The following is a 13,888-nucleotide window of genomic DNA, read 5'->3' on the forward strand; positions in this document are numbered from 1 at the left end:
TAAATGCATAAACTATATTTATGATACTTGTAAGCACATCAACCAACGTACCTTTAAACGAAAAGAAAATGAAAACAGAAAAACACAAGACCTTTGAAGATAGGCAGGCAAGCAGACAATGTATGTGGTGCATATATGTGCAACGAATTTTCAAAAACAAAACTATATTCGCGTTAAAAATTTATACTTGAGTGAAAGACTGATTCACAGCTAAATAGGACCGCATTATTTTTTGCCACAGATCATAGGGGTGGATGATCCGCTATCTGACATTTTTGTGAATCAAAAACAAAAGGAAAAGCAAAAGCAAAAACGACAAATACGTTAATGCAATTATAATTTGTATAGATTCCTTATTGCCAAGTCCTAATCTCTATGACTCTCCCTCTCTCTGATTAGCTTTTACTTAGTTGAATGACTTAATGAATGGAATATGAAAAAGCATTATGAGCGAGTTGTCTCTTGTTGTTTATTTTCCAGTTTGTCGGCATATTTGTTTTTAAAAGGCAATCCGAGAGTGCCTTAATTTCATAAGTAGCACACGGGATAATCAATTTAATATACGTCCAAACAAGCGGGGATAAGACGACAGAATTTTGAGCCGCACACAAACAGAATTACAAAAAAAGTAAAAAAAAAAAAAAAAATAATCGGCATCGTTGTGTCGGCTATAGTAGAGTTGGTGAGGACTGCGGTGGCGATGACAACTGCACACTCGCATATACAAATATAAAGACGCAATGGCAGAAATAAATTTTCGCGCAATGAATTTAAAATAGTTGCATTTTCCTTAATATACAGGATAAAAATAGAAAATGCAGAAAAAAAGGAAAAAAGAACAAATAAATAAACGAAAATATCGCCTACATTTAGAAATATTTAAGCAGAAAACTACAATAACTAAACAACATGTTAAGAGAGTATAGCGCTAAATACGACGGTTCGGTTTAAAACGAATTTCAAATACAATGTGTTGGACAAAACCAATAGAGAGAGAGGGAGAGAGTGAGGAGCCATTTCTCGCATTTAATTGAATTGAACAGATTACAAACGATATCGGTACAATTTCGATATATTTTAAATTTCAATTCATTTTATTATCTTAAGCATCGTTTTAAACGTCCAGGAAATGCAAACTCAAGCCTTCAAAGAGCATACGTTTGATTAGCAGCAAGCTTAGCAATGCCTTAGCCTAGCTTTAGTTAGTGCAAAGACAAATATTTCTAATTCATTGTAAGTATTTCCTCTAAATCAAAAAATTGACAAAGTGATGCGTAATTCATTATTGATACCCTTCCACCTTTCTTTGAGCTCTTAACACGGCAACTTGTTTGAGCTTTTTTTTGCTGTTCGCTGGAATTATGGAGAGACCACGTTTCGGTGCATATGCTTACTTACCTTACATTAGTTTTTCGTGAATTTTTTACGCAAAAAATTCAATTCATATCGTTGACCAATCGCCCTATTCCCTTCTCTCCGAATACTGGATATATTTTGCGAAATTCGAAAAGCCATTTCCAGTATATCATTTTCACAACGGTGTGAGAGATGAAACGAATTGGGAAAAAAATTCATTTTCAAATTTTCAGATGAAAAAAAATAAGTGTGTCTCGGTATATCATGCAGTTTGACATGAATGTCAATTAGGATGTTGCCAACGCAAAAAAAAAAAAAAAAAAAAAAAAAAAAAGAAAAGAACTAACTGTACGACTAAAACTCATTGGTCGTGGGTTCAAATCTCAAATCAATTACGATAGAGCTTGCAGTCAAAAACGAGCATATGTTCTAAATTATTCGGCAGCCAATAAATCCAAGCCAATAAATTGTAAATTTCTTTGCACAATGTTTAGGCAATGGCTAGATGAAAAAGCATTAACGGTAATATAGAAATATAGTCTACATTCTAAATGAATTAAAAATGAAAAAATTTTTAACCGTTGGTTTATTTAATATTAAAGTTGAATCGCCAAGCTTTAGTCTTTTTTTTTTTTTTTTTTAACTTACTGACCAACTAGAGAATGACAAGCAATGTCAAGATCGATATCTCGCAAAAGCACTTGTTGAGATCATATCGTGAGCACAAAATGGCCGGGTACCATTTGCTTTGTACACGACAATCTATTTTGTTTTTTGATCCGTATCTTATGCATTTTTGCCATTTCGGATACGAAGAAGTGTAACGCGTGCAACATATACATTTCTGTGTTTGACTTTGAAAATGTAATTAAACTTGAAAGAGTCATTTTACTTTTCAAATACCATATTCATAACTTTTTTTTTGATATTTGCTAATAAATGAAATTTGGCTGCACGGCGATGAGAAAAGAATTAGCCAATAAGGGTCGCCTAGGTTTGCTATAACGATTGCCGCTGAATAATCCGGTGCGTTATCATGGACGCCTTATCTATCGCAAAACATCGTTTCATATTCCGTCTCTCCATTATAAATCATAACGCGAAATAGCTTGTCGTCCTCTCGTGATATCTGCCCCGACTAAGAATAGTCAGTGGTGTTTATACCGCACAAATCTTTTTCACAAAAAGCAAAGGCAAAGGTAGTGTATTCATCCCCCTTAGAAAACAGCATAAAACTCAACATTTTTCTGCAATAAAATCATTTCATATTCTTTCGAAAATAATTGAATCCCCAAATTACTGTTGGACGTGTAAGCAAGCACTACTTTTTTAATAATCAATTAATATTCTACAGCCTTTGATGTGATCGTATTTAAAATATCGATAAAGTTGATGAAGTTGAACTCTTTGATGACATGTATTTCATTATTTTTATTGCATAAAATAAACATTTCTATCCTGGTTCCAAGTTCTTGCATATAGTCGTCTCAAGGATTTCTCGATAAGGGAAGCAGAACGGCAAGAAATTCTATCCATCTCTGAGCCATTGAGAGCTTTTGTCAGGTACGAAATCGATTTGGATCAATAATTATGCTTTATTGTCCAATAAGTGACGTAACACGCTCAAATACTAAGCATGGATAAATGATTGAAGTGGCTGTGACTGCTTTTATCAATAATTCGTGGGGCTAAAGAAGAGCGACGCTTCGACGAAAATTGGATTTTATTCATTAACTTAGTCCCCATTTAGAAATGATGCAAGCAATTCAACGCTTCTCTAACATTTTATAGCCTCTTTTTTTTTTTTAGAATTATTTCGCAAGACGTTGCAAGCTTTTGCAAGTCTATGACTACTCACACGATCGTTTTAAAAGTATATTTAATGAAATTCAGAAGAGATTTTAGAGCTTCTTCCAACCAATGCATATTTTTTGTTACAGTTAATGTTGAAATTCAAAACTGCGTCTGCCTGCTTATTCGAGCGTATATGAGACTCGAAGATGAGAGCGAGATTAAAATCCATTACCAACGAATTGATTATGAGATCCTAACTGATAAGAATGCTAGCTGCATTCAATTTTGCGGGTCTGTTATTAAACTTTGTTTATTTATAGAATGTATATAAACACGGTTATTTACTATCTAAGAACAAGGATGTTGACGATATCTGCCACGAGATTTAACTGAGAAGAAGAGAAAGCTCTTAGTCTCTTGTTGTGTCTGCATACACATTGAAAGTATCTCTCTATCATATATATATATATATATATATATAAAAACATAAACATACATACTCACATATATACATACATATATAGATGTACGTATATATACATACGCACCCAATATATTCATATTATATTATATATAAATACGATATGTATGTCCATATATAATTTTGCATGTATCTAGATAACATATATATGCATTGGTCTGTCTTTTCAAATGCTAGTCTGATTGGCGACGACTGCGGCAGCAACACCAGAAAACATGTGATTTTAATTTATAAAAATTTCAAAACCTTAGAAAGAAAGAAAACAAAATTAGCTAAATTTAAATTGTTGTCAATTTTAAATATTTTTAAGATCTATTTTAAATACAACAGCCGTGCATGCATAGAACACAAAAACAAAAAATCCAAGTTACAAAGAAAACGAACGAAAAAGAAAAGAAAAGAAAAGAAAATAAAAGAAAGAAAAATAAAAACAAAATAGATAAATAAGAAAAACTTCCAATGCATAAGCGATTGTATGTATGCTTTGGTATGTGTGTGCATATATACTAAACACAAGCAAACTATCGCAAGCCGCGATAAATAAATGAAAGAATGAATAACAAAACAGAGAAACATACATTCATTCATATATTCATGCAAACACAACGTGCAAACAAGTTTTGCATCTTTATTTTGCAGCGTAAGGAAGTCCTAAATGCATGCATGAGCGTGTGCGTGTGCGTGTGCGTGCGCCTATATATATATATATATATATATCTATATATATGTATTTGCGTGTTTGATGCGTTTGTAGCTATGCTCATGTATCGAGAATGAAGATAGATATATGTGAGGAAGCTTCACGTAGCTAAGGTCGACTGTTGGTCATCCCGCGCTCATGTAAATGAAGAATATTGTTCCTGTTGGAGGGCGGGCAGGCGGGTGGGAATCAGTCGTCATTGATCCAATAACAAAACACAAAAAAATAGATATATAAAGATAGAACTTAACAGGAAGTTCGCCATGTTTCTTCAAATTTTGCGAACTTAATGACGAACTCAGTCTGCATTCGCTTTACGACTGAATGAATGACGGTGGGTGTAAGAAAACCTCATAAATCTGTGCCGTTAAAACGTATATGCGCGCACTCTTTCTTCCCATACTAGTGCGAATTTATATACTTATCTTTTTTTTTAAATCTTAAATTTTATTTGTTTTACATAAACGCGTATAAGTTTATATAAAGAATTACTATCATAACTAACAGATCAAGCTTTGGCTGCGTACGAACGTACGAACGCAAAGGCAACTATAAAAAACGTGTCCGCTTAAAAAGGAAAGGAAACATTGACGAGTGTGAGTTACATGTAAATATTTCATTAACCAAGAAAGTTGTGGTATTTCACAAGCGGAAACCGTCTATGTACTTGCAATAGGTATGTTTACACGCATAGCCGTTTACTTATAGTTTCAATTTGAATCTATATGAATACATACAAGTACATACGTACAAAAAAGTAGTTGCGGATATCCGGTCATAAACACAACATATATATATATATCTTTTCATTCTTCCCCACATATGTACGTATATATGTATATATATGTGTATGGTACGCCTTCGTCTGTTTATAGTTTTACTTAGTACTTTATAAACGATATATACGTGCGTTTGTATACCAATAAGGTGTACACGGAAAAGGTAACCCCCACGTAAAAAAAAAAAAAAATATTATAATAATAATAAATAAATAAAATTTCAATTAAATACGTTTTTATGCCTTTTAGAAAACTATCTTAAGTTGCTTTTTACATTTTTAATTAGCTGAGTTATTCGATTTCACTTTATGGCCCTTGCTCTAACACATTATAACCGCAGCGATTATTATCTTTAGGCCCATAAAATATCAAAATCCCACTAGAAATGCGTTAACTGAATTCATAAGAGGAAATGAACAAAAAAAAAAAAAAAAAAAAAAAAAAAAAAAAATGTGATTTATTGAAAACAAGACCAAGCAGTTCATTCAATTACATATAAACTCATTTAAGAGAGTTTATAAGTGATGTGTAATGATGCATGATTTGTCAAAGATTTTTATAATAACCCCCCTGACTGAAATTGGCATCAGGATAATTTCGTAAACGTTCGTTAACATGAGTTGCAAATGCATTGTTAGAAGTATTGATTATCGTATTTAATTATCGAAGTCATTATAACGATTTGAAAGCTCTCTCAACTAACATTATAATGCTGTTGTTGATGAACACCTAAAATTCATTTAATCGTTGAAGATCGCTTTGACATTCTACACAAACCTTGAAGGCAAACAAATATCGTTACATTCTATTTTCTGCGATAATTCTAATGTATTTTTTAATTCCTTACTGAGTCCGCAATATATATGCGTTAAGTCGAATTAACCAACACCTATTTAGATTAAAGACCTGTTAACCCCTATGACATTATAGAGAAGAACATCAATCGGAAGCAATGGCAAAGTTCAAGGTAAACAATTAACAATAAGTGGGAACAAGCGATCACATAAACCTAAGTAACTATATACTCGGGTATAGATGCTAAGAAGAGTCACGATGCTGCCGCACTGAGATTTAAACCCACGCACATCAATCTGATAGTCGTGAGTCTGATACTCTCGGCAATGCGATGGCGCTGAAAGAACTGACCGCTGTCAGTTTGTTTAGATATTTTACGGCCGATCAGATACATTAAAGTTCTTGCCTATTGGAAATGATTTATAAAATATCGCAAGTGAATGTTTATTCCCCCGGACATTTTTCTCGCTCTGGCCTTCCACTCACATATAGCGCCATCTTGGCATTTGCTTATTACACAAATCGAACAATATCGAACTTGAATGCTAATCTACTCAGTTACGTTAGCGTTTTGACTTGCTTTTTTCTATATTCGGAAACTTAGTCGCTTAATGCTGAATAGCCATAGGAGTGTTTAATGGGATCACCTTCGCATAAATTTTACTCTCTGCTGAATATATAATAAGAAAATTCCCATCGCTTGTAAATGTTCATTTTACTTATAAAGAAGATTTTCGCAGAGAACCGCTTCATCGAAAATCGTGTTCATTAATTTGTTTATACGATCAACTTCGTTGCGGTACTTTGACGTGACAACCCGACAATATTATTATAATTTAGATTGTGATTTATTTAATAATCGAACAACGTAAAATTTATAAATGCCTCGACATTCGAAACCGAGAAACGAAAGCAACAAATCATCGAACAAGTAACGCTATCTGGGAAAATCCTATAGGTCAATTCGGCCCAGTACGATTGCCGCATTTACAATAATAGATGAACCCTGTTCTCGTACCGCTAGCCCGCTGATGGAAAAAGTCGCCGAATGTTGCTATAGGCCCTTGTAAGCCTTTGTCAGCTCATTGCTTTGTGCGGTTAAACGTACGCTTAAGTGAACATTATACAAAATTGTTCTTAAGAAGAATTTTCTCAATTAATAGCTTCCTTCATGAACTGCTTGAAATTTTTTTTAACAAAATTCTATACATCTGAACGTTGTTGTTAATATTAGTTAAATCAGTGAATATACGTGTATATATATTAACTTACTTATAATTATATAAACGTAGTTGTATACACTGATGTATGTGCTTAATCATTCAAAAACCTATACGTCCAATATATTGATGGTCAGAACGACGTGAAAAGAGACAGAAAGAGAAAGATGTAGGAAGTGTCTGAAGCCTGATAGAAATGTGCCCGTTCGGTTAGTGTTACGCCTTCACTGATCAGGCACTCATTATAATTACAACCACAGTAGCAATCGTAATTAAAGTATGACCACGGAATGCCCAGGGAATTCGATCTCCTATGACCATTGGACAGTCGTGCTTTTTCACTACTTGGCAATGCGTTAGCCTACTTGTTGCGAAACATTGGCAAAATTTATATCTAAGACAGATGGGTTGGTCAGAAATCAAAAATAACATTCCGGGCTAAGGGGGAGTTTATGTATGCATTTCCACGCTTGCCGTTACAGATATTAAATTACCGTTGCCGATAGAGTTTTTGTGATTTAACAAGCGATCTCTGTCTAGCTATTATCTAAGATGCAGGAAAATTAGATGAAAATAGGAAAATGCGGGTGGCCAGCACCAAAAAGCCTGGTATGGTTTCAATGTACATTCTGTTATGGCAGAGAATGTACCATCACACGTGCGGTAGTGTAATCATAATCTGAAAAAATGTCACCCACTAAATGTCTTTAGAGCATTTTTTAAAATCTTTTAATTTTTAAACTGTGCACACGCAGTCATTGCACTCATATGGTAGGGAAGGGAAGTGGATATATGTGCTTATGATTAAATATGCTGAGGAATACGATGAGACGACCAATCGATCATAATCGAAAAGTCTTTGAAAACAAATACCTATAGTACACCAGTGCATGTAAAAAACTGAAGAGAAAGATTAACATAAGACGGGAAAACAACAAGTAAAAACACAACCACAATACACCCACAAGTTGTGACATCATATCCGGCACTCAGAAACCAACAAGAAAAAAAAAAGAGAAAAAAGAAAAAGCGCATATTATACAAATTGTCGATCCATTCAAAAGCGACGTACGCGCCATTCATTGTATATATTCGTTTATCTATTTGTGAATATATAGTTTATGAGAGCAACACACAACAACAACTACTCAATACATATTCGCTCATTTGTGCCCGAAATTAGATTAAAATTTTTTAAATAAAATATTTCACATATATATTATAATTTAAAAAAAAAAAAAAAAAAAAAAAAAAAAAAAAAAAAATGCTTAAATTTATCTATGCCTGCAGCGAATAGTGACAAAATAATTGCATTTGTGTTTATAATCGGTCCAGCTCATTCATCCGACAAGTTATCGAAGTCAAGTCAGTATCGAATCAAATTTTGATAGCGAATCAAAAACCACTCCTTGCTTCGATCCCTTGTTTCAGACATTAGCTGGCAAATAACCCTTTTCTACCTCTTACTCTGCCCCTTCGAATACCGTAGTGATGAAAATTATTTAAATAATTCGACAAAAACCATTTCATCAAAGACATGAAGATCAACATACTTCTTCGATAGTTACAACTTAAACGTGAACAGTGCTAAGTAAAGGATCGTTGGCATATAAAGAAAGTCGTACAAAAAGTCAGAGAAAATTTTTACCTCATACATGAAATTCAAACATTCTATTACACTCAATGCAGATGATGCGTAGTTTGCCAAAAGCGCTTAAATTCGCCACCGCTGCTAAAGTGATCAAAAGAAGTGCTCTGAAGATGGCATCGCTACGCTTTAATTGTTTTCAATCTCGCAACTGGTCTTTCTATCGATGCATCGATTTAACGGAACCGAAAAATATTATATGCTTTCGAATAAGGTTTTCTTATTTTTTTTTCTTTTTTTTTTTTAAGAAAAGATCACGATCGCATTTTGCCGAGCAAGCCATTAGAAAAGTATAACAAAATCTTTTCAGTCCTGAACACGTGCAATTAATGAAACTTTCGCCTTATCGTCGTGACTCAATCTTTATAAACTTTTCTCATCTTGTTCTCGTGAGAACAGCGCTCGATTCCCAAAGAGTCAGTTCATATTCCGGGGAAATCTGAATTATTACAAAAAGAAATCCTAGGAATGATGGTCTCAGCGTATCGAAAAATTTGTAGGAGCGATTATTTTGAAAAACCCTGAAAAGTTTCGACTGTTCTTTATATTTTTTTTGAAGCTTTTCCCTTTGGCAAACATAGATTTAAAGCTCGTGCGGAATATCCGGATATTTGTCAACCTTTTTTTTCAAACGGTTCCTGCGAATTTATTTTGCTGCAAGTTCCAAACTGCAATCCCATTTTCATGCTTTCAAACTCGAAAACGCGGAATATCAAAAAATTGGCAACATTGGAATCCTTCTCGCGACATATCTTCAATATAACGAACTTTACGGCAAACTATATTGCCGACACAAATTTCAATGCAAAAGTACTAAGAAACTTATATTCGATGGCGACCGAATCTTTTATACGCATCTGTTGCAGTTTATGAGTAACAAGCAATAGAGAGAGAAAGCAAAACTGTCTACAGTTTTTGTTAAAAGAGTGTGTGGATATTGTAGGCGTGTTCTTTGAAAAGTTTGATTCACTTCAACTTCTTTTGTAAGCATGTACGCGATATCTTCATTTTTGCGAATGGGAGAATGCATACCACAGATACTGCACAGTCGCGCAGACGGATAGGCTTAGGTGCGTTCCGAATTTGAAGTTGGCCAAGAACTTATATATAGTTTATGGGGTTTTAAAGCCTGCTTCCGCACACTATTAAGATATCGGGGAAAAAAATGAAATTATGATATACTAAGATATATTGGATAGGCGCGGTCAACGTTTACCATTGCGCATAGAATAAACAAATTTATTCTTTTTGAAAAACAGAGCTGTTCCCAGTTTATATGGTACTGTAGAAGTGCCCGTCGACGGATTTGCCTCATTTTCAATATCAACTAAGAACTTCCATTGTTTCTGCCAAATTTGCAGTGGTAGCTTGAATTTTGCAGCCAGGAGAACGTTTGTAATGGATGAACAGACGGACAGGAGGATATGCTTAAATGTATTTAGAATTTTATACCGATCACGAATATGTATACTTGGGGGTGACTCTGAAGCTTCCTTCTGGCCGATGCAGGCGTTTTGACAAAATGAATACCCCTCATCCCGCGTTGATGGGTATAAAAGTAAAAACATTATAGTCGAGCGGAGCCCGACATTACTTTGCCAAGTTTACCAGTTTGCATTTGTTTTCACGATAACACGTGAATGTAGGCGTTTTTTTTCATGTAAAGGCCTTTTGATGACGACGTCTTCAAAATACGGCCTTATATAGAGTATGGTCGCAAAGGGGGTCCATTCCAATCCATTTTCGATAGAGTTTAGCTAGTGGGTAGATGGGCCCCACCCTAAATTCGTACAAGCTTTATTAAATGTACATCATACACCGTGTAGACTACAAAAGATAATTTTCTTGTATCTCAATCCAAAGTATCTGTCCCTCTTTAAGCATATATATCTAGATATCTGATGCGCCAGATAGAAAGCACATTAAACATGTTGAAAATGCATGCTAGACGGTTGGACGTATCGTACGTGTTATTATGCGCAATATTTCGTAGCGTTGACTCTAGAAGGGATTCGCAGATCAATTTCAGCGTCGGCGTCTGTTCGCTTAAGCGAAAAGCATTCAACGAATGAGTGAGTTTCAAACTCTACCGCCTTTTAAATGTTAATTTCGGGCGAAGAGAATTATTTATAGGAGTACGAGGTCTAGTTAAATCATAATTCGCTGTAGAAATGGTGTACTCCGATCACGTACGAGTATTTGCATTTGTGCGTAAGCTGTGTAGAGTTGAAATACTTTGTAGAACTTGTACTTGTTTTTCATGATAATAATTTTGAATTTAATCAAGCTTATTTGTTTTTTTGTTTATTCCCTTTTGTTTCAGGAAGCGATTGTTCCCATTTTAAGATTGGCCATAAAAAGAACAAATACGTGAAGAAAATATTTCTACTATTGATTATATTTCTGAGGTTTACGGTTGTGTTGTGTTAAAAGGAGGATGACGGAAACTAATAGTCCCTGGCAAAACGTACAAGGGGATTGAAGTTTCCGTATTAAAAAATTTGCTCAATACTACATGGATCGCAGAAATGGCGGCGATCCTTTGGCGCCTCCTCGGCCCCCTAAATTACTACCTCGAGTTCATCGTCCTAGGGCTCCAGAGCCAGCGATGTTGAGTGAATCAACAGCAACAATAACATCAACCACATACACAAGAACAACAGCAGCAGATTCTGCTACATTAGACACACCTCAATGTACAAATCAAACACAATTAAGTAGGAATAATAATAACAATTTGAGTCAAGAGCAACAACGGCATCATAATAGTATTAATAGTACATCATCGACTGAATTAGCACTACCACCAGCAACAGTAGCAAGTAGAGCAACGGCAACGGCTACTATAGCAACGTCATCATTACCACTTGATAATAGCATTAAATATAATAATAATAATAATAATAATAATACGAACAGTAGACATAGTTACAATAGCAACACATATAATATTAGTAACGTTGAGCCAACGCCGTCGCTAATACTGCAGCATCAACTGGATGATTATCAAATTCATCATTTAACGTTCCTGCCTCAACGACCGCCTAGCTTGAGTAGGAATAATAGTCACGTCAGTTCGTCGTCATCGACATCGTTAAATACAGTTAGTAACTCCTTTACGCGCAGAAGACCACCACCGTTATTGGTTCCCGAGACGACGACGGTCCCATTGCTTACTATTACTGGCAATAGTAGCAGCAATAGTAACTTTCTTAGTCATTTCCATAGTGTCGAACCAGTATCTACTTCACCAGTCACGCTGGCGCAACCTCGACCTGAGTCTGAACGACTCGCTAATGAGTATGTGGACACGCCTCTGCGCACAGCGCAACAGTTGCAAACAACGTCACGCACCCAACATCCGGCTGGCGAGCATAACAATGGTCAAACGACGACACATCATTTGCTACTGTTACCGCAACGCGAATTGCGACAGCAACAGCAACAGCAGCAACAACAACAACAACAACAGCACCAACATTCGAACCGTCTGGCGGAAACTGCAGGTTCAGTCAACGTTTCGACGGGAATCGATGGAACGGATGGATTCCTACATTCGCACCAGCAATATAATATACATAAAGCACCAGTGCATTCGTCGCCGAGCGCGATAATGAGGCCGGGTAAAATATCACCAACAAATCTTACAACACCCGCCATCCCATCAATTACTCAGCCAATCACAAAACAACCCGCCTCGTCAACCAATTACAATAACACGTGCAAATTTGCAAAAGAACTTCCAGCATTAGATGATTTACTCGACTTACATAATATCGCAACGGGCATCTCAACACCACAAGGCATTGTATCGGCTGTCAGTGGGGCGAGTCCACTAGGTGCACCTATTATCATTGCTGGCAATGGCAGTGAAGGTCCATCTTCACTTAATCCCATTACGTGTCCGCAATGCGATCGTTGTCGTTGTGAGCAATGCCAAAGTCCTCGTCCGCTACCGCAGACTTGGGTATGCAATAAAACCTGTCTCTGCAGTGCAGAATCTATCATTGACTACGCATCATGTCTATGCTGTGCAAAAGCACTTTTCTATCATTGTGCTCGAGACAACGACATGGATTGTGACGATGGCTCTAGCACACCCTGTGTGGACAATCCGTGCTCTTGTGGTCCTTACAAGAGATCGCAAAGGTGGGGCTGGCTGGGCGCATTATCGCTTGTATTACCATGTCTGTGGTGTTACTGGCCAATGCGTGGCTGTGCAACTATTGGCGAGAAGTGCTATGGTCGATTTGCAAGACGAGGATGTCGATGTCAACAAATCGGTTCAACATCAAGTATGCTACCCATCACGTCGCCGCTTTCGGTTAATGGTAACAATGTTTTGATATTAAGCAATGCGGCCAACATGCAAGCAAACAACAATGCCACCTCAAAATCTGTGGATCATCACAGTGATTGTAATGCCAATGCAAGTCGGATTCTACGTAAAGGTGATCTAACACCGGAAAAGCGTTTACTCGACTCAAATGCCGAGTATTAACGCCAAATCCTAGGCTACACACGTATAGCAGCATTTACGCGTAAACATGCTAGAATCACCCGCTCAACTTCGAAACGTTGTGTCTATGAAGAGCATGTCATTATCAAAAAAACAAATAATAATAATGAAATAAATAAATAAATAAAACGTATTTAATAAAAAAATAAAAAAAAAAAACAACCTCGAAAACAATATTTCTTGCATTATCAATCGGAGAAATCTCTTTTTTTTCCAAAGAAGCATACATTTCTATTATTATTTTTGAAACAATAATAATAACAAGAGCGCAACACATGATGATGATAAAGGAAAAGGGAAAAGCATGTATGTACATCTCTGATCGATCAGAGCGATACAAATAGTGAAAATGGAGCGATATGAACTTTGAAATATTATTTGAAACTGACAGCAGTAGCAGTACCAGCAGCACTATTCTGTTAAAACGCAGACGCACAGGGTATTAACATAAATGAATGGTGGATTAGAATGAAAAGCAACTAAGAAGGTCAAACGGAGAATGAGAGGAGAAGAGAGAAGAGGAGAGAAGCTGAAACGGGCAATGAGGCAGCGATCTGATAAAATAAGCCATACAACAACGCAACGCCTTGGGCCAA

The 13,888-nt window shown here is 35.9% G+C and overlaps 1 protein-coding gene across 3 annotated transcripts in view; it reads left to right on the forward strand.

Moving 5' to 3' along the window:
* Nucleotides 1-13,514, forward strand: part of LOC119645069 (protein sprouty) — a 17,916-nt gene extending 4,402 nt beyond the window's left edge. For 2 of the 3 annotated variants that reach the window (XM_038044927.1, XM_038044928.1), the window contains one exon: nucleotides 11,097-13,514. In XM_038044927.1, coding sequence (XP_037900855.1) covers nucleotides 11,289-13,274 — 1,986 coding nt within the window. In that variant the 5' untranslated portion in view covers nucleotides 11,097-11,288 and the 3' untranslated portion in view covers nucleotides 13,275-13,514. Of the gene's footprint in view, nucleotides 1,234-11,096 lie in introns of all 3 variants that reach the window. The other variant, XM_038044929.1, reaches the window with a different exon arrangement.
* Nucleotides 13,515-13,888: the final 374 nt, after the last annotated feature.

Source organism: Glossina fuscipes, unplaced genomic scaffold (genome assembly GCF_014805625.2).
Source record: "Glossina fuscipes isolate IAEA_lab_2018 unplaced genomic scaffold, Yale_Gfus_2 1, whole genome shotgun sequence".
In the NCBI taxonomy this organism is placed as follows: domain Eukaryota; kingdom Metazoa; phylum Arthropoda; class Insecta; order Diptera; family Glossinidae; genus Glossina; species Glossina fuscipes.